Here is an 18,818-nt window from a genome sequence, read left to right as displayed (position 1 = left end):
TAAGTAACTATGAAACTGGGAAGCCATATTCTATATAATAAAGACTCTGGATGGTGTGGAGGTGATGGTGGCAGGAACCAGACGAACTGACATGGAGGTGCTGGGGCTATGCAGAAAGCAGGGAGGGGGCTCCTCTCCTCTGCTCATAGCACCTTGAGGAAAGGGCCTGCTCTCCATGCTGTCTCCAAATTGTAGCTCTGGGTGCTCAGCTGCCTTTGACTTTTACCTTGCGGAGCATAATAAAGGAAAGAGCAAAGACGTTTTTTGAAAAGTACATAAAAAATTACCTGAAAGTTTGTGCACAGGAAAACCCTCAGAGGCCATAGCTACGGGTGATGTCACCAGCTGGGCAAGGGTCAAATATCTTTGTGAGCTTGTGGCAGCTCTCCACAGAATACCTCCTTTGATGTTCATGTGGAAGATTTTGGCTTGGGTCTGCTAAATCTTAAATAAATAAATAAATAAACGAAGCTGTGCTTTTGTCAATACTAGAGCCAACTGCGTGGAAGTCAGCAGGTGCCAAAACAGCCTGTGCCTGACGGGTCGGCTCAGGGATGCTGGTTAGCAAAGTCACCCGGTCTGTAATCGCATTTTACGCCGCGCAGGCCGTTTTCCTGAGGTAAATCGGGGCGGCACGAAGCTGTTGAGCGCCTGAGGGGTGGCGGGCATGGCCGGGCCGGGCTGGGCGTTGGGCGGGAAGGGGCCGGCTCCTCGCAGCGGGTGACCGGGGCGGCACAGCTCTGCCCCGGGGCTGGGAGCGATGCCGAACGGCGAAGGAGATCCCGTTCGATCCCTGAAGCGGATAGCTGTATGTTCCCTGAGGAGGAAAGCTGTTTGTTCGCACTTTTTTTCTCGGGAAAGACGCGGCGCACAGCTGCTGCTGCCCAAAGGTGCCGGCTGGCGCCAGGTGGTTTTGTTAAAGTCGTCAGGGGGTGTGAGCACAGCCCTGAGGCGATCTGCCTCGTAACCCGCCCAGGGGCACGCAACCGTTGCGTTTTGGGGTTGCTTTTAAGCATCTGAGAGGAATTCAGCACGAATTAAAGTCTAGAGATGCCTGACTTCTTAGGGGGACAGGTGTTCTGAGGCCCCTCAGCTGCGTGCTGGCTGCTGTACCCGTTAGGTCCCTGCTCTGAAATTATTTACTCCAAGCAGGCAGAAGGCAGCTGGACTATGGCTGCTGCTCGGGGGTGAGCTCCCTGCACAGGCAGCAGGAGCCCTGCGAGTATCAGACACCTGTACCTGACGTACCTGAGGTGGTGTGCACAAAGTGAGGGTCCTGGGGGCCAAGTGGCCCAGCTCTGGTGCTGGGCAAGCAACCACCTGAGCAGCATTCACGCTGGTAAGATGGAAAGAGACTTTTCCTGGGTGCAGTCCTGCTTTCTTATTTGCATCAGGTTTTGCAAAGCCTGCAGCCTTCTGCGTGCAAGGTGTGAGCACGGCATCGGTGGAATGAAGAAAGTACTGTTTGCTGGCTTCTGTGGGCCTGACGAGGGTGAAATTGGCAACCTAGCTGTGAAATCGTCTAGGGAAGGAGACCGAGAGAAGAGACTTGCAGCAGCCGCCGACGTTTGCAGCAGTCACCCCCCGTGACTCTAGCGTTAGCTGCTGCATTGGCACTGCCCGCCGAGGCAGCCTGCAAAGCCTGGGGAAGCAAGCTGCTGCTGCTGCTGCTCCTCCTCCTCTTCGTCCTCCTCCTCCTTCCCTGCCCGGCTGAGGTGTTCCCTGCGCTGAGCAACTTCCAGCAGGGCATCGCAGCATCCGTGCGGTCTGGGCAGAGCCGTGCCTTTAACGCCAGGGGGATGCGCGGCTCGCCTCTGCAATCCTCCCTCGGAGCCTCCGCGAAGCGAGCCCCAGCTCCGCGCTGAGGCTCGGTGCGTGAGAGCGGAGTTCTGTGCATTGCTCCAACTGCCGCCTGAACTTTGTCAAGGACTCTCTTTTTTTGTTTGTTTTGTTCTGTTATTTCTGGACCTTGTGAGAGGGAAGATCTTTCTCCACGCTTCAGCCATGAGCGGCTGCTCGAAGAGATGCAAGCATGGGATCGTCAAATTCGCCCAGATGATTTTTAAGCTTATCACAGGCACTCTCAGCAAAGGTAAGAGAAGAGATTTTGATTCCTGTTGTTCTACTGTGCTCTCAGCTCTGCGGGAGTTTTGTAGCCTCTGAGGAAGCTTGTGGAAGTTTATTATTGCTGCTTCAGAGGTGCTGTGGTTTAATTCAGGGAATTGGCTGTTCTGGAGAACTTCCCGAGTGTGGTCAGGCTTGGAGCCGTGCTGTGAAGCCTTATGTAATTGTTTCAAAGTTGTGTAGTTTGTAACCTCTGGTTGCCGACTTGTTATAGCTTGTGTCTGTACCAGGTTATTTCAGTGTGCTGGGAGATGCTTCTGGGGGAGCTGGTGTGCGGCTACAAAATTGTGAAGAGTTCATAACTGCTGGTGGATCAGTACTTCTCCTGGGTGTCTTTTTTTAAACTTTACTGTTTCTATTAGTTGTTTGAAGCATGTGTGTATGTCGGTTCAAAATCTAGGTCACTGCTTATTACGTGCTCCTGAGTAGCTTTGGTTTATCTACAGTTTGCTTTTCACCTTTACCATGTGCAGGTGGAACAATATCAATCCTAATTACGCTGCTCTCTTAATTAAAATAAAAAATAAAGGATAGAAATCTTTTATACTTCTCTGTATTCATATAATTTCAGTGGCGGTGTACTGAGGTAAGTTATCACACTGCTATTTTTGTTGGTCTCTAATCATAGTGATGCTTCTCAGCATCCTGTACTGGACAAATGACTGTTGGTGGTTTGCTAGGGTATTTTGGATAATAGTGATGTTACTCTCGACTGCTGCTTCACCGTCGAAATGTGGACAGCATTTAGGTCAGGGGCAGACTTGTACAAGTTCTTTCTGTGTGTTTGACTGGGGGTAATTTTCAGAGCTTACAATAAGATTCAGACTAAGTTATCAGAGGGGAGACTTCTGTAAGGCTGAAGAGTCCCTCTTATGCATTTTTTTCATATAAATGCCAAGTTTGTTTATTTTCTTAAAATGTTTTTATAGTCAAAGAGCAAAAAAGAAACATGTACTTTCCAGATAACGTTAGTCTTCTGTGGTGTTGTGTGGCTGTCTGGAGTGCATGTGCTCCTGCACAAATTTTAGTGTTTGAGTTGTTTCTTAGGGTAAACTATAACCAGGCAGAGGTGACTTTTAAAACAGACAATGTGTAAGTATCAAGAATGGAAATATAATTACGGAATCATGGAATGGTTTGGGTTGGAAGGGACCTTAAAGATCATCAGGTTCCAACCCACCCCTGGCACCTTCTTTTTGTAGGAACTAGAGAAACTATTCAATCCGTTCTTTACCGATCTGGAAAAAATACAATTCTAAGGCAACTTTCTCATATAAATCTGAAAATGCTGTATTTCACATCAAGAATACTGGACAGGCTGGTTCTTCTTAAAATCATGATTGGTTTAAAATTGTATCTTCTTGTATTTGATTTTTCTCTTCCCCCTTTTTTTCCTGTCATCCATAGACTGTCAAACATCAGCAGAAGAAAGATTAAATATTTGTTCAAGTCTGTCAAAGAAAGGGAGGAGCTGTCAGGTGTTGGTTATAATTCATGATTAACACCAAGATATCTCCTTAACATTATAAGCGAAGGAGAAATTCAAGTAAATGTAGCAAAAGAAATAACTTTATTACTATGGCTAGAGAAGAGAGGTAATGGTAGGATACTGACTGCAAGACCTTATCTTCTCCATTGAAATTAGCATGTCAGTAGGGTATACTTGCTGTACTTTGCGTGTATTTTTTTAATGTATGGTGTATCCTGTTATATTTGCCAGTGATGGATGACAAACTGTGCTCTTTGCTTGTGCTCACCTTCAAAAAAAGGGGGAAAATCTGTGTTCGTGTGGTGCTTCTCAAAGTGTTCAGGTAGGGCAATTCACCTAATGGGGCATTATCAAGCAGTCCTTGTGTCCTTACTGCTTGTCTCCCTTTTGCAAAGGGCTACATCAATATTGGAGCTGGACAGTAGAACAGCACTCTGCAGTGAGCTCGAAATCACAGTGGAAAATGTCCAAGGCTTTTTTTCATTTCTTCTGAAAGATGCCAGAATTGTGCTATCATTGTCTCCCTCCTTGGCAGCCCATACAATAGTATCACATAGTTCTACCCACATCTTTCCTATGACAATGTCTCATTTCAAGCTGCTTGGACTAGATAAGAGTGGTGTTCTGGGACTCAAAGTATTTAAAACTCTGATAAACTATTTTTTCCCCCTCCTCATCTGCTTTTGTGTTGTACTGGAAGAATCAGATTCAGGAAGGAACAAACCATGGGAATGAGTTTGATTCACAGGTATTAGAGAGCTGCTGCAGTGAAAATCAACATTTTGATAACAATATCTATGAAACTCCTAACTAGAAAGAAAACAACTGGAAATCTCAATTAGGAGTTCTGATTGTAAAAAAAAAAAAAAAAAAAAGTTAGTTTATACTTTTATCCCAGTGCTTATTGTTTTGCATTTCTTCTAGTGAAACTTCTGCAGGTAATCAAAAAATAGAAACAGCTGTGCATTGTCAATATGGCAATCTATATGCTAGTGAATATTCAAGTTGTCTTCTGTGTTCTTTACCCCATTGCTGCCTCATTGCCTTCATATTGTTTAATACCTTTTTTTTAATTTTTAAACACATTTGACAGGACAAATCCTCTGTGAAGCGCACAATTCATTTGCTTCTCCATACTTCCACTGTTTTGATTTTTATTGGGGTGAGATATATTCTGCAATTCAATGAGGTGCAATCCTTAGCATCACTTAGTGGTTTCTTCTTGTCTCAACAGCAGCAGTTTTTTCCCCTTGATTATTTTCAGTAATAAAAGGAGGCTGTCTGAGCTGCAGCTATTAAGTCCTTCCTTCTGCAACAGGGTGTGATGAGACAGCAGCTGCCTCCTGGTGTGGGCAGTGAGGGAGAAGGCACACCTGGTCTCACCGTGTGGTCACCAGCCTGTTGGGTATGTCCTGACTTAAATCTACAGCTGCAGCAAATCTACGAGGCTTTAAGCCAAGGATTTCATAGCTGGTACCTTTGCAGAGCTGGATTAGCAAATTTTGCCTGCATCCCAAGTTCATTCTTGCTTGGAAGGGCTTAGTGAGCAGAATGATTGAGCAAGTCTCCTCTGTATGTATATGAAGGTACTGCTGATGCCTCTGAAAACGTAGCCTTGCTCAGTGACCAAAGCTGAAGCTGAAATGAAACCGTTTGGTCTCTGTTAATGTATTCTGATTATCAATGAGTGAAAAGCAAGATTATTTTAGGGATCAACTCCTTCAAAATGTTCCTTTGCAGGAGCAGATAAGCTTTTGCAAATTAACTACCCTTTCACCTTTGTTCCTGAGCTGCCCCTCTTTTAGTAAAATGCTTACCAAAGGCTCTCATTTCTGATTTCTTGCTTTTCCCATTTCTGTTCTGCAAAGCAATTCATCTGGAACTGGTAATTTGTCCACTTTTCATAGTTTTAATTGCCTAATTATCTGTCCCAGTGCAACGATAAAGTCTTCAAACATTTTGCTCTCCCCACAGCCTTCCCCAGCATGAAAGAAAAGTTTTCTGAGTGTTTTATTGCACTTGCTCTGTTTTGCTGCTGCTTTATGAATCCAAATTACAGCTCTTCTTCTGAGATGTTATATGAGATGGGAAGGAAAGTGCATGGTCCCCTTTAGTGATACACGGGTTCTGTCTTCTCTCAGTGGAAGCTAATCTTGTTCCTTTGGAATATACGGTCATCACATTAGGTTTGGCTTGGTTTCTCCAGCCTCTGAAAATGTAAGGATAAATGTTGCTAGATGCCCTAAAGACATAGGAAGGTTCACTGCAGTCATTCAAATGATGCCAGGAATCCTGCACCTGCATGCCATTTGAAGACATTTCATTCTCCTGTTGCTGTGTAGCCCGCTTTCACCCCTGAATTCTGGCTACTGCCCTCAAACTTAGAGAAGCTGTTATTCAGAGGGCTCTTGTAAAGGCTCTTATGCACATTGCTTCTTTATAAAACTTTCTGGGCTTTGTAATCCTTCCTTAGTAAGGAAGGTGGTTACAGAGACCACGCAAATAACGTACTTTTACACTGAGTTGCTTTAGATCTTGTCCATGTTGGTTTTTTTTATGACCATCTGGAGTAAATGCAAGCGTACATAAAACGCTGCTGTAAACCCTCATTGAGAGAGGGGCTGCTAGTATGACAAGCAGAATAATTGTCTTGACCATGTGTATTGTGGAGAAAAATCTGCAACTAGTGAAGCTTCAAGGTTCAGTACCTGATCCCAACTTCTCCTGATGAAGATCTCCAGCGTAATTGCCTCTTGCCTGAGGCATGTGTGTGGCACCTGTGTTTTGGTTTTAGGAAAACTAGTTAATTTTTTTCCATAGTTACAAACCCTTGCAACTGTATGAGTTAATAAGCAAAAGACACTTCTGTTTGGCATGTTACACATACTTGCATGTCTATGAAAATGCACTACAAGCAAATCCATCTTTTCTACAAATGCTACAAACCTTAAGTAGCCTGAATATATGTACATGTATGTGTTGTTTGTCTTCCATTTGGAGCAAGACAGATCTGAGAACTAAGAGAGAGAAGTGGAAATACCATAGTCTTCCTCTTTAAACTTTTGCAAACTTATACTTGTAGAAACTAATATCCCTGCAAAGATAGGGTTGAATGTGTACTAGAAATTTATTAAGAACTTAATTGTCTGCAATGGTATAGCCCCAAAGAGCGAACATGTAATATCATTTATCTGAATATAATGTGAAAATGTGTTCTTGTCTTCTGGGAAACTATGCGATAAGTTTTTGTAATGGTATTTTGCAATGCACCACAGACACAAGCGTCTTAGAGCCATGAAGGTTGTTAAATCTTGTCACTAGGTAGGTAACCTATCAGTGGGAAAACCAGCATCTCTTCTGGATTCTGCACTAATGACATTGATTATAACAACTAGGATGCTTTTATGCATAACTAATGAATTGATATATAGATTCTTTAATTAAAAAAGATAGGGCAATAAAGCAATGCTTAAATTCCATAGTGTTGAAAAATGTACAGGAACTTGGTGTCTAAACTTGTGGGGTTTCTTGTTTGGCTGTTTTTGGTGATGTTTTTTTGTTTTTATAACCAGCGGACTAGATGGGAGATATGCTGTTGGCAAATGGACTAGGGAATTCAGACATGCTGTAGCTTATTGATATACTAATTTACTGTGTCTGTTTTGTCACTTAAAGTGGAGTAAAATGAATATTCCACAGTATATTTTGACCTATCTGACCCTATTATTGCCCACTTAATGAATGGATATAAGCATAAATGGGTAACTTCTGAAGGTAGCTCGACATAAGTGGATAGTGACGTATTAAATCATCCTAAAATTAGGTTAAATTAGCAATGAAGTGCAATTTCAAGACGTAGCTTTCTTTTATCTCCAGTAAGTTCTCTCTAACAGCACAATGCTAAAAGGTGAAAATGAGGCAAAATTTGTCAGTTTGTTCGGTGCTCACAGCCAGCCTTGAACTGCAAGTCAGCTCTCTTTTGGGGCAATAACCTGTATGTATTCTCATGAATTATCCCTGTTCTGTGTGATGTTTTCATATGCTGACTGCTTGACTGCTGGCAACAGAAATTTGTGTGGTGTTTCTGGTCCATGCTGGGTGCCTGGTAAATCTGATGGGAACCAAGCAGGAGTCCCATGGCTAGGGATGCAAATGAAATTCTGGCCTGTCTTGACTTTATGGTGGTATTTGTGGGGTTCCTGTTCATGTAACTTTGTTTTTGTTGTTTTAGCATGATTAGTAAAGCTAATGAATGGAAATGTAATTGGAAGCAGACACTGAAAGGTTTTAACTATGGTAGCACTTAAGCTCGTGATGTAATTGGGATGAATATTCATGGCCAACTTCTTCCACGCTTGTACAGCTTTACTACAAACCCAATATAATTTGACTTGCACTTCTCAGCTGGTTCTAACTTCTAATTTAATTCTTAGTAATGTCTGTTTTACAATGTTTGGTTAGCAGGGCATGTGGGTGGAGTGTATTAATGCTGATAACTGAAAGTTAAGTAGTCTGGGGTTTAAAATAAGAGTGATTAATGTTGTCCTTCATAAAAGTAAGACCTGGTGAAACAGCCTTACACCGCAGAATGAAAGGGAGAAATTGCTTCCCCAGACTTGATGAGGTGCTCATCTTGTGAAGGTGAGAGTTTTGAGAATTTAAAAATGCAGTCTTGTTACAGAACTTAAATAACTGCATCTAGCAAAAGTTAATACAGTTTTGCATTTGTTGCAACCTGAAACATGTCACTAACGTTTAAAAGGCTAGTAAAGAGCAACTGTGTAATGTGCCTGCCTTTGAAAATTTTGAGTGACACCTTCACCTGTTAGGGAAGTTTTTCAGATGTGCAGTAATGGCATGATGCTTTCTTAATGCTTTCTTTAGGTTATCTGAAATGAGGGTGTTTTAATTTGCCACTTGTAAATTTTTTATAGGTAGAAGTTGAGATGTTTGCATTATTTCAGTAAGACTGTTTAAACTGAGCCGTGGAAGAAGAAAAGAACAAACATATCCTTTGTGAAAGGCGTACAGGGTGTTTGACTTGCTTAATCAGCAGCCATCTTAGGCTGAAACTGCTAACTCAGGCTGTGAACTGCCCCTCTTCTTTATGGGCTTCTGAGAGTCACGTATTGTAAAATATCAACTCATTTGCTTGGTATGGGGTGACTAGCAGGACTCAAAACTGGACTTCACAGTAAGGATCCAGAAGTGCATTGCCTATGTCTTTGTGGATCCAGCTTTACTTGCACAGAAACTCACCTGACGCGTTGTAAGTAATGGCCAGGCTGAAATCGTTGTGACATTTTCAGACCTTGTACTAAGGTTCTGGTCTTCATCAATCAAATAAAGTTTTGTAAATATATTTGGATTAGCTATGGTTTTGTATGATCTGCTTTTGATATCACTGGGGGTGACATTTTATAGTTTTGTTTAGTTTTTGCCTACACCCTCCTAGTTTTGGTATAAATGCCTTTTAGTCTTTGTATATTGCCTTATCTGTTGATTTTTTTATTACCAAAAATTGTATGTCTCTGGATGTGTTCCATAATGTTCTGTGACTAAGGCAAATATTCACCCTAGCGTCACTTACTCTGTCCATTTGAAATTGGAAATGTGTGTTGGCTATAAATGAAATCAATAATAGACATATGGGAAACCACATGACTGGGAATATCATTCTAAGTGATTTTTGTACGTTGAGTTGGAAGGGTAGTGATGGAGGAGGAGGAGGATGGTGGTTATCCCAATTAAATGAAGTGCTTTTAATGTATGTGTGTGTTTCACTCTTCCCGCTAGGTCGCAAATAGGCAGCATTTCTCATGGTCTGTAGGCAGTGCTGGTGGACCATCACTCAGGTGTCCTGGGAAATGGAGGGGAACTTTCTAAGCTTTGTGATTGGCTAAGTAACAAATTCCTGCTCTTAACTCCCAGTGTTACCCTGTGGCTTTGGTACCTGTAGGAAAAAATAAGTAGATTCAAGTCTTGAGACCTGGATAGGTTGTGTTGAAATATGCTCACTTTAACATAGCATCTCCATGTTTGTGAAGAGTTATTTAGCAGTTTGGAATGTTCAGTGTCTGCATTAGTGATGATAAAGTAAATGATAAATATAATGGATCATCTGTCTTTCAAGGAGTAATGAAATGATAAATAGCAGTGCTTAGAGGTACAGTCTAAGTTTTGTGAACATAAAAGGCAAAACCACTGGCAGCTGCCCATGAAAAAGCACTGTAGTACTGCATGGTAATGAGTTCCTGAAATAAGCTTCCAGTGTTAAAAGAGGATGAGCAATTTTATCAGGTACATTTTGGTACAGACAAACATCTTACTTTAGAGGAATAAGCATTGACATCTTCTACATCAAAATGCTTAGCCTAATACGATAAAATATGGTTCTTGTCACATCATCCTTAAGGAGTCAAAAGGCAGCTGTTGATTGAAAAATTGAATAAAAACCATCTGGATTCAGTCTAAGAGGAGGCTGACACAAACAAAAACCTCATTTCCAAACATAAAACCGAGGGAAGCTAAGTAAGCTTTAAGGTAATAAAAGACAAAAAGTGAAATAGACTTCTTGAATTCCTTCTGCTTGCTGTGATGTATTGATTGTTGTCCCCTAGCTGTTGCACCTTATTCAGGGAGCAGCAGTTGGTTGGGTTGTGTGTTTTGGGGAAACTGGTAACTGTCAGGAAGCTCTGAAAATGTTTACAAGCTTTCTGACTGATGAATTGTGTATTTATGTTGATGCTCTGAAAGGGATATTATCTCTTGCTTCATGAGAAGCAATTTGAGATTCAGTGAATAAAAGCATCATACGAATGTAATCCATGCTGCAGACACGGGCGGTAACTCAGGATGCTGCCGTGATTGCCATCGGCAGCATGGTGAGTGGTGATAACTCGAGTCCTTTCACTTTTCAAAAGGCCTCACTCCTGCAGCTATGGGGATGCTAATCACTGCTTCAGAAACTGAAAAGTGCAATTTGCATCAAGGGTTGGTGTTTGAATTTATGAATTCATACCTTGTCCTGTGTTCATCTTGAAAACAATTCTGCTCATTGTGAGTTTTCTGTCTCCTCATAAATAGAGGAAAACATGAGAAACATTTGCTTGATGAACATTACCCCTAAAAAATCATCACTATAAGCCTAACACATTTGCAGTATTTCATGGAGATGTAAAATATCAAGACCACATCAAGGCTGTCTTGTGAAGGCAGCTTGTGGTGAACCGAGTGTGCATTTGTCATTGTGTTTTTAGGAGATGGCACTGCGAGGAAAACTTAACCTACAGTACAAAATTATACTTCATCAAAGCAGGAAAAAGGGAGCACATAGCGAAGCCTACTTCTTAGCATCACTATTTTTTTAGGAAGTTGGTGGAGAGGGGAATTAAGGCTTAAATGCTTATTTAAGTATTACTGTCTGCCATGAAGCTCCTAGCACAAACAAGGAAATGTTACTTAAACCAAGAGCTGCTTGAGAGGGAGCGTGACAAATCCAGCAAAATGGTGGTGGGGACGTGCTGCTGTAGCTCTGAGGGATGTCATCCTGCATAGCGAGGGGATGGGTGTGGAGAGCTGGAGCCTGCTTCTGTGCATCTTGCTTGTGTTTGTGGTTCTTTGTTGGTTTCAGAGAACCTCAGTGTGGCACCAGTCTTACAGAGCATAACTTAGCCTTTTTTAAGTGCTTTTTTAGTAGCTTAATTATTTTAGTTCATTTTAAGACTTACCTGGCTTTGCTGCACACTAGGGTCATGACAAAGATAGATGTAGGTATAAAAACTCATGCAATATACACAAACCAGCGGGGACAGCGTGAACTGGATGTCGTCTGACATGGTTTGGTTTTCCATAGCATGTCATTTGCAGGTCTGGTAAGCTCAAGTAACTGAAGAAACACCATGTGGTTTTGCTTTACTTGCAAGGATGATGCTATGGATCAGCTTCTGTAGAGCGAAATCTTATGCAAAAGCTCTTCTTGTGGTTTGTTTGTTTGTTTGCAGCTGATGCCCTGGAAGTGCCTTGTCATGCACAGAACTGTAAAGACAGAGCATGTTCATTTCAGGAGCTGTGTGTTTTGACACAGACTTTTTAACTCCTATTAAATTTTATATGTTGGGGGTAAATCCCTTTACAAGGAATTGAAAACATAAGACAGTGAGTTTTATGATAAGGCTGTCTTTTCCTGACATGTGGAAATACTTGCTTGGCACTTAATGGCTCAATGCCAGAGGCAGCAGTATGATCTATGGCACTTAACCCCCCCCAGTACGTGAATGATAACCAATTTTCAAAATACCTTTTGACCAAGTTGTTGTCTTAAAATCTATAGAGAACTTTAATGAAACTTGCATACAGTTCTGAGCAGTATTTATTTTTAAATGACTGAGACTTAGCAAACAACTCGTCCCATAAGAGAGCTTATCTTAAGAAGAGTTAGTCCCGTAACGGATTTGATGCCCAGTGTCTCTTGCTTGCTCTGTTGATCTGTCTTCCAAGAAAGGTCTTCCATGTAAGTGCAATGTTTTACACAAATAGCTGTAACAAGTGGTGCAAAATGCCTGGTCAATAGCTGCAGCAACAACCAGACTTCGTGGCAGAGCCTGCTGTCTCTAGCACGTCTGCATTATTTCCTTGAACAAAGCCAAAGGCTAAAATCAGCCTTTAGCTAGTTAAAGGTTATGTATGTTATAAAAAATAACTTTTCTGAGAATAACCTGATGGATGCATTTTTCTGTGTTGAAGAAACTAGCCTGAATACAGACTGCTTGAAAACTTGAGTGCCATAGAAAGCAGTGGTTTGATGGTAATTGTGAACTTATTCTTGGGCTATGTGGTTTTTGGTGTTGTCCATCGTGACAGCTGCACTCAACAATACTGCTTTCTGTTGAGTCTGTTCCAGCAAGAAATGCTTAATATTAGGGATCCATAGACGCAGAGATGCTTCTTGGAGGCCCATTTTCCTTCTGTTTGGGAGCACCATGAGTATTGAAGCATTCATCTATTGTGCATGGAGTTCTAAACTTAAACCACTGCGGTCCGGTCTCCAGCACGTTTGAAGTGGCATTGCTCTGTGCAGCACTTCCAGATCTGTCCATTTGTTCTGGTACGTGATGTCCTGCTGGAGAACAAACACTGTCATCAGCATTTCTGGGTGGTGAGGCTTTGTAAATGCTATCCCAGAAAAAGCGTAATATTCTTGCTAAGTGTATATATATTTGCCAAGTACAAGACGACTTGGTTTGCATTTGAATAGTACAGTGTAACTTCTTTGTCTTTGTTCCTTGGAGGTATTTCAGTAATTTCTGTCTACTGTGGGTATATTCTAAGGGACAAGTATCGGACAACATTTGAAAAACTGGTTTCTCTTTAACTTGATGCATATAAATTGCAGGTTGTTCACGAAATATCTGAGGATTAAAAGGAATAAGGTATTTCAGAGGAATTTCTAGATTATTTTGAGTATGACTTTGATTCTTTCTGACTTCTGTTTGGCTCAAATTTCTGTCCTTCTACATGTGCAAAGATATAAAGCATTAAAAGAAGCAACTAAAACAACAAAAAAAAAAACACATTTGCATGGTAATGTAGCAATCATATGTGCACTTAATGCCAACTGTAGAACCCAATGAGTTTTATCAGTGAAGAAAATAAATTAAAAAACTAGCATTGTGTTTCAAAAAAACTAGTATGTTCTCTATAGTTGTTGAATATTGCTGTTTGAAGTAGTGTTTCTTGAGATGAATTAAACTAGTCAATAGCACTTTGAAATTATAAAACTCAAGGGAGTTTCTTGTGATAAATTTGTGACCATTTGGATTGGTTGAGATGTTCCAAAAGAGCTAAAAATAGTCCCAGAAGCCTGGTGAGGAGCTGCAGAAGAGGATGCAGGGAACAGTGTTTGTGCTGGGTAAGACATTTGTTAATTTATATGTAGGTTTTTGGTTTTTTAATAAAGCCTTTGTTTTCTGGTTTGAAGGGGAAGGGGAAAAAAAACTTCTGGTACGCTTCAAGTAACATCGCAAGTACTGAAGTGCAGCTAGAAGGTGTGTAAATGCTTGCTTGAATAAAGAGCAGCTTGACAAAGTGCTGTAAACACCCTTTACCTTTTAAGAAGTAAGTGTGGTGTAGGGTTTGGCATGTGGCTCTCCTAGCAGTAGTATAAAATGAGCTTTAGAAGTGCAGCTCTTATTCCTGCTCATCAGATGAAAGCGGGAGGTACCCAGCTCCTGGATGGAGGGGATCTGCAGGAGAGCGCCCACAAAAATGTTTCTGTTGAGCAGAGCTTGTTTAGGTATTAAATTCCTTTGGCCTTGCTCTTGAACTTGACCGATGTTACTTTGTAGGACCATATCTGACAGATGAAGAGTTGAGTCCAACCTCTGTTCTCTGCCTTCCAGCCACGGTAACTGAAGTTGTGTGAAGCAGTGAGCTGGCCAGAGGTCTCTGCCTGCCACTTACTGTTAGTTCTGCTGCATGCAGTAAATCCTGTTTTCCTGTAAACTGAAATGCTTCCCTCCAGTACTCCAAAAGTGTGTAACTGTACCTTTTTCATCTCTTAACCCTCTTTCTCCTTTTTTCTACTCCATTTGTTGATTAAGCCTCCTTCTTGCCTTTACAGACTACCTTGCAAAATGAGAATAAATCCAAAGCCTGAGAAACGGCTCATGGAAAAAAATGCATTTGTTTCCCTCCTTGCAGAACACAAAAATGACAACTTCCATTCAACTTGTGTCAAATGGTTCTCTATGCGCAAAAACTAAGATGAAAGATAATAGTTCCGAAAGAAAATGGAATAAACTAGGCCATAAATAACCCAACTCTGTGTTTTTCCACTTCAAACACCTCAGCCATTCCAGAGGTTCCATTGTGCGCTTCAGGTCAAGATAGTCAAGAAAAAACAGCGAAACATCTGTTTGCAAAATGTTGTATCCCATCTAAACATGATTACTTCATGAAGGGTTCACTTCTGACACCCCCTCTAAGGTAGAACATTCCTTGTTCTTAGACAGTCTGCTACCTTGTGCTTTTTTTGCACTCTGTAACTTCTCCATCACAAGCCATTTGCTGTGCGAGCAACTTGAGTAAGAGCCGTGTCTGTGTACTGAACTGCTGGGGCCGCCTGGTGCCCTTCTGAAGCCAACTGCTGCCCCTGGAAGTCTGACCGCTGGGGGAGTGAGATTGACTGCAAGTGAACTTCAGAATGTGGCATTGTTGAGGTTGTCTTCCTGTTAAAGATATTTACAGAAGTGAACAAAATTGTTAGTTTTGTTTCTAAACTTTTCCCTGTGAGTTGGATGTAACTTCTGTAACTGACAGATCTTTATTGCAGCCGTGCAAATTAAGTTCTTCAAGGGTTTTCTTGCTGTTGTCTCTGTATACTTGTGCAGTCAATATCTTGCCCGTGCCTACTGTTGTCTTTTTGCACGGCTGCAGTCGTGCTGTGATGTAGTCCACACTTTCATCTCCTGTCAAGATAGGATGTCCAACTGACTGAAGTATTTCCTGCTTAATAAAAAGATTCTTCTAAGAAGGTTAAATATGTATTACGTCATTGTGCTCTCTATGGCAAACGCTGATAGTAACCTCTTGACAACAAATATATGGATATAGTACTAGTGCATCTATAAAGCACTCAATAGCTGGCAGTCAGATGAATTGAAAACCAGTTAAACTAGTAGTGTATGTGCACGAATACTACTTGCAAGCTGAGCCATTCCTCTTTAGGAATTAAACTCTAGGTGGAATTAAACTTGTTCCTGTTGCTATAGGAATGCCTTGCTGTGTAAACCAAGAAGCAAACTCTGAGTTCACTTGTGATGGTTTTTTGGTGTAAGAGGGCATAAGGCAGTGACTGTCAAGCATCAGATTGTAGGCCCTGAACTCGATGCCACAAGCACAAAGAACTAAGGGAGATGTACAGGCTCACGGCTCATTCAGCTGCTGGTTGAAATCCTTAAAATTAGAAAAATGTATGTGGCTCTAAAACATCCTCTCATAAGTGAACCTAGGTTAAAAACACTGTGGAAGAACTTTGTCATTAATACACAGCTGTAAATTCAGACGATTAGACTAAATTGAATTCCACTACTGCAATAATATATGGAGTCCAGTAAGAGATGCTTCCTTCTTTGTAAATACTGGCTTTTGTCAGCAGCCTTAAACCTCTTAGAACAAGTCCTGTAGACTTATCAAAGTAGTTAAACAAGTTTTTGAAAATGGCATTTACACTCTGAACCTATTTTGGCATGTTTTAAAACTGGTAGCTTCAACCAAACTGGTATCAGTGCATCCTACTGTTGGAGATGTACTGGCCAAGTCCTATGGGCTCCAACTGATGGTGTGCGCAGTGGATGACCCTGTAAGATTGGAAAGTAAAGAATGAAGGTGTGTAAGGGACACAGGAGGAGGAAGGATGGTTAGCTTGACAAGGCACAATAAAGCCAGCCAAAGAAATATTCCATGCAAGCAGTTGTGGTGGTTCAACCTTACTGATGTGCGTCTTTGCTGCAATGCTACACTAATATTAAACAATGCATTACAGAGATCGTAGCGCTCCCTAATGTATTTCCTGAAAAAATAAACAAAAAAATCCACCCAAGACAAATAATATGCAGTGGCTTTTAGATGGTATTTTATCCACTGGAAGAAAGTTTGTTGGTCCATGTTCGTGAGGTAAATGCAGTTTCCATAGGCCAACAATCAACAGAGTTGTTTCCAGCAGACTCTAGGAGCCCTAGTACAGCTATCAGGGTAAGCTACTTTTACTTTACTCTTCTAAAGTCCTCTGAGCAAAACCTGTTTTTGAGCTTAAATCAACTTTCTTTTCTGTATGGAAGCTATTCTGTTTCCTGTGCAGGAATTCAAGTTGGCATTTTTTGTAACGAGGGCAGCAATAGCCCTTTGAAAACACGGTGTGGAATCTCAAAACAGAGGGTTTGCTATTTTTTTAATAGTTTTGTTGTTCCTGGTTTCAGGGAATTGACGGTAAAGGATGATTTTTTTTCTGCCTTGTTTGCTGCAGTGTTATCACACATAAGAAACTGCATTGTATTCTCAGTTTTTCAGCTTGCACAATATTTGTTTTTTGTTTTCAATATTAATGTTACCATTGCATGAGAAGTTCCTGCTGCCAACATCATAAAACTGGTATTTCAGTTTGGAGATGTTGAAGAAGAAGGCAAGGGAAATGAAATAATTTAGGTGTCAGTGTCTACATTTTAATGGAGATGACCCTGTCATAACTAAAGAATGGCTTCAATTTACACTCAGTTCCAAGTCCTCTGTGTACAAAATTGTCTTGGTTCCTATCTCCCCTCCACATAAAATGTGAACAAGAACTTCAACTTGTTTGTTGTTCTCTATGCTTGGTCATAAAATGGGCAAGCCTTATCTTTTACCTGTAACTTACATTTTACATCTACCTACGTGTATGTTTTCTTCCTAAGCTGATTAGTTCATTTACTTCTGCCCTTGCTTCTTGTTGAATTTCCAGTAATATAATGTAAGAAAGTGAAGAAAACTGTTTGCTGCAGACATTTGTTTCAACGATTTTATGTTAGTGCTCCCGAGCCCCTGCATAGAATTAATTCAGTAAAAAGCCTTTATAGGCAAACCTGTCTCATGCCACTTGGCAGGGAGGACAGAATGCTTAATTGAGATGAGCATCAGTTGGTTTTAATTTGTTTGCTGAACATTAAGAACCAACTTTCTTACATTGGTGAAGGAAGATATATGCAAGTTGTGACCCCCATTCTCCTACCTGGGACTCCCCTTGTTGGAGCCATGCAGAACATGAGTGTGCAGGGTGGCTCTTGGGTGGAAGCTTAGGCAGGCAAGAAGAGACCCGTTGGCTCAGGGCATCACACTGCAGCAAACTTATCTGGATCCCCTAACGGGATGCTTCTCCACACGAGCTGTGGTTTGAGAGGAGGAGGGAGACTGATTCGGCATTGAAGCAAAACTTGGTGTGCTCTCTCCTGGTTCCAGAGTCACGGTCCTTTCTAGAGTTCTGCTTTCACAATTAAGTAACTACAGGTTTGTTTTTTTCTTCCATGTGGCTCCCATTAGTCTATGAACAAGTACTGTATGATGTACTTTTTTTTTTTCACTTTTAGTTATGACTACAACTGGTTTGCATGGGAATTCTTGCTTCTGTGCTGTTCACCCAACTACCAGATTTTAAATAAGTTTAAGAGAACTTCAGCCATTCTTTCTGATGTTTTCTTCCAGGAAGAGTTAGGTCTAAGGTGTCTTAAAAAAAAATAAAATAAAATAAAAAATAAAAAATAATCGGGCTGTTTGCAGTCTTGATTTGGTATTGGCTGCACATCTGAAGCAGCTTAACTGTTGCAGCAATTCCATTACAGGTGCGGAATAAATTATACATGGAGAAATTTTGTAGCACACTTGCTGGGTTCACCCAGTTGTACATTGGGCTAGTGCTGGCTGATTGTGTTGTAGCTGGGATCCTCACCTGAGGTCTGTCATTGCATATGCATAGCAATCAGCTGCAGCCCTGTGCCATTTTCAGATCAAAGTAACATGGTTTATAATGCCTTTGTAATGCTCCTAATGCCATTTCAAACTGCTACGCTGGGGGGTTCATGTCTGCAGCACTGCATGTTTCTTTTGGGACTGCTAGAGAGCAGGGTGCTGGTCATAGAGCCCCCTGGCATCCTGTCAGTCTCATCAGTGAGCAGAGACAATTCTGAGCAGGTTGAGGCAAGCAATAAAAGAACTCTAAACACTCATACTAAGCGTGAAAAGCCACTTGCTCAGTGTATTATTTTTTAAAAACTATGTTATGCTAATCTTTCCAATGGGGGACTTTTTGGTCTCTGCATGATGTTCCTCTGCTCTGTTGCAGCAGGAAGATTTGAACAGCTAATGAAATCAAGAACAAAAAGTTAATGACTTCTTATCAAATTCATTAAACTTGGAAATAATCTTTTAGACCATCTTCGCTCATCCAAAATGAAATGTCGTAAATGCAAGTCTTTTGTAAACACCCTAGTATCCTCAGCGTTTTTAATCAAAACGCGATGCTTCTGTAATCATGCCTTCTGGGGGTATGGGAGGGCAGCATCGCTGCCCAAGCTGCTCTCAGCACTGTGTTGTTACCAAGCTCTCACCGCTGGGCAGCTGCAGAGCATGGGACAGATTGTGTTCCTGTGCCTGTGGCCTTTCTGCAGCGCGCTAACAG

At 41.4% G+C, this 18,818-nt stretch overlaps 1 protein-coding gene across 3 annotated transcripts in view; it reads left to right on the top strand.

The window, feature by feature from the left end:
• The first annotated feature begins 602 nt into the window (after positions 1-602).
• KCNIP1 (potassium voltage-gated channel interacting protein 1) overlaps positions 603-18,818 on the top strand; it is a 376,078-nt gene continuing 357,862 nt past the window's right edge. The window contains exons 1-2 of one of the 3 annotated variants that reach the window (XM_040573627.1): positions 603-619; positions 1,395-2,092. In XM_040573627.1, coding sequence (XP_040429561.1) covers positions 2,005-2,092 — 88 coding nt within the window. In that variant the 5' untranslated portion in view covers positions 603-619; positions 1,395-2,004. Of the gene's footprint in view, positions 620-954; positions 2,093-18,818 lie in introns of those variants that run through there. The other 2 variants (XM_040573626.1, XM_040573625.1) reach the window with 2 other exon arrangements.

Source organism: Cygnus olor, chromosome 14, assembly GCF_009769625.2.
Source record: "Cygnus olor isolate bCygOlo1 chromosome 14, bCygOlo1.pri.v2, whole genome shotgun sequence".
Taxonomy (NCBI): Eukaryota; Metazoa; Chordata; class Aves; order Anseriformes; family Anatidae; genus Cygnus; species Cygnus olor.
This window is presented reverse-complemented; position numbering and strand designations above follow the sequence as displayed.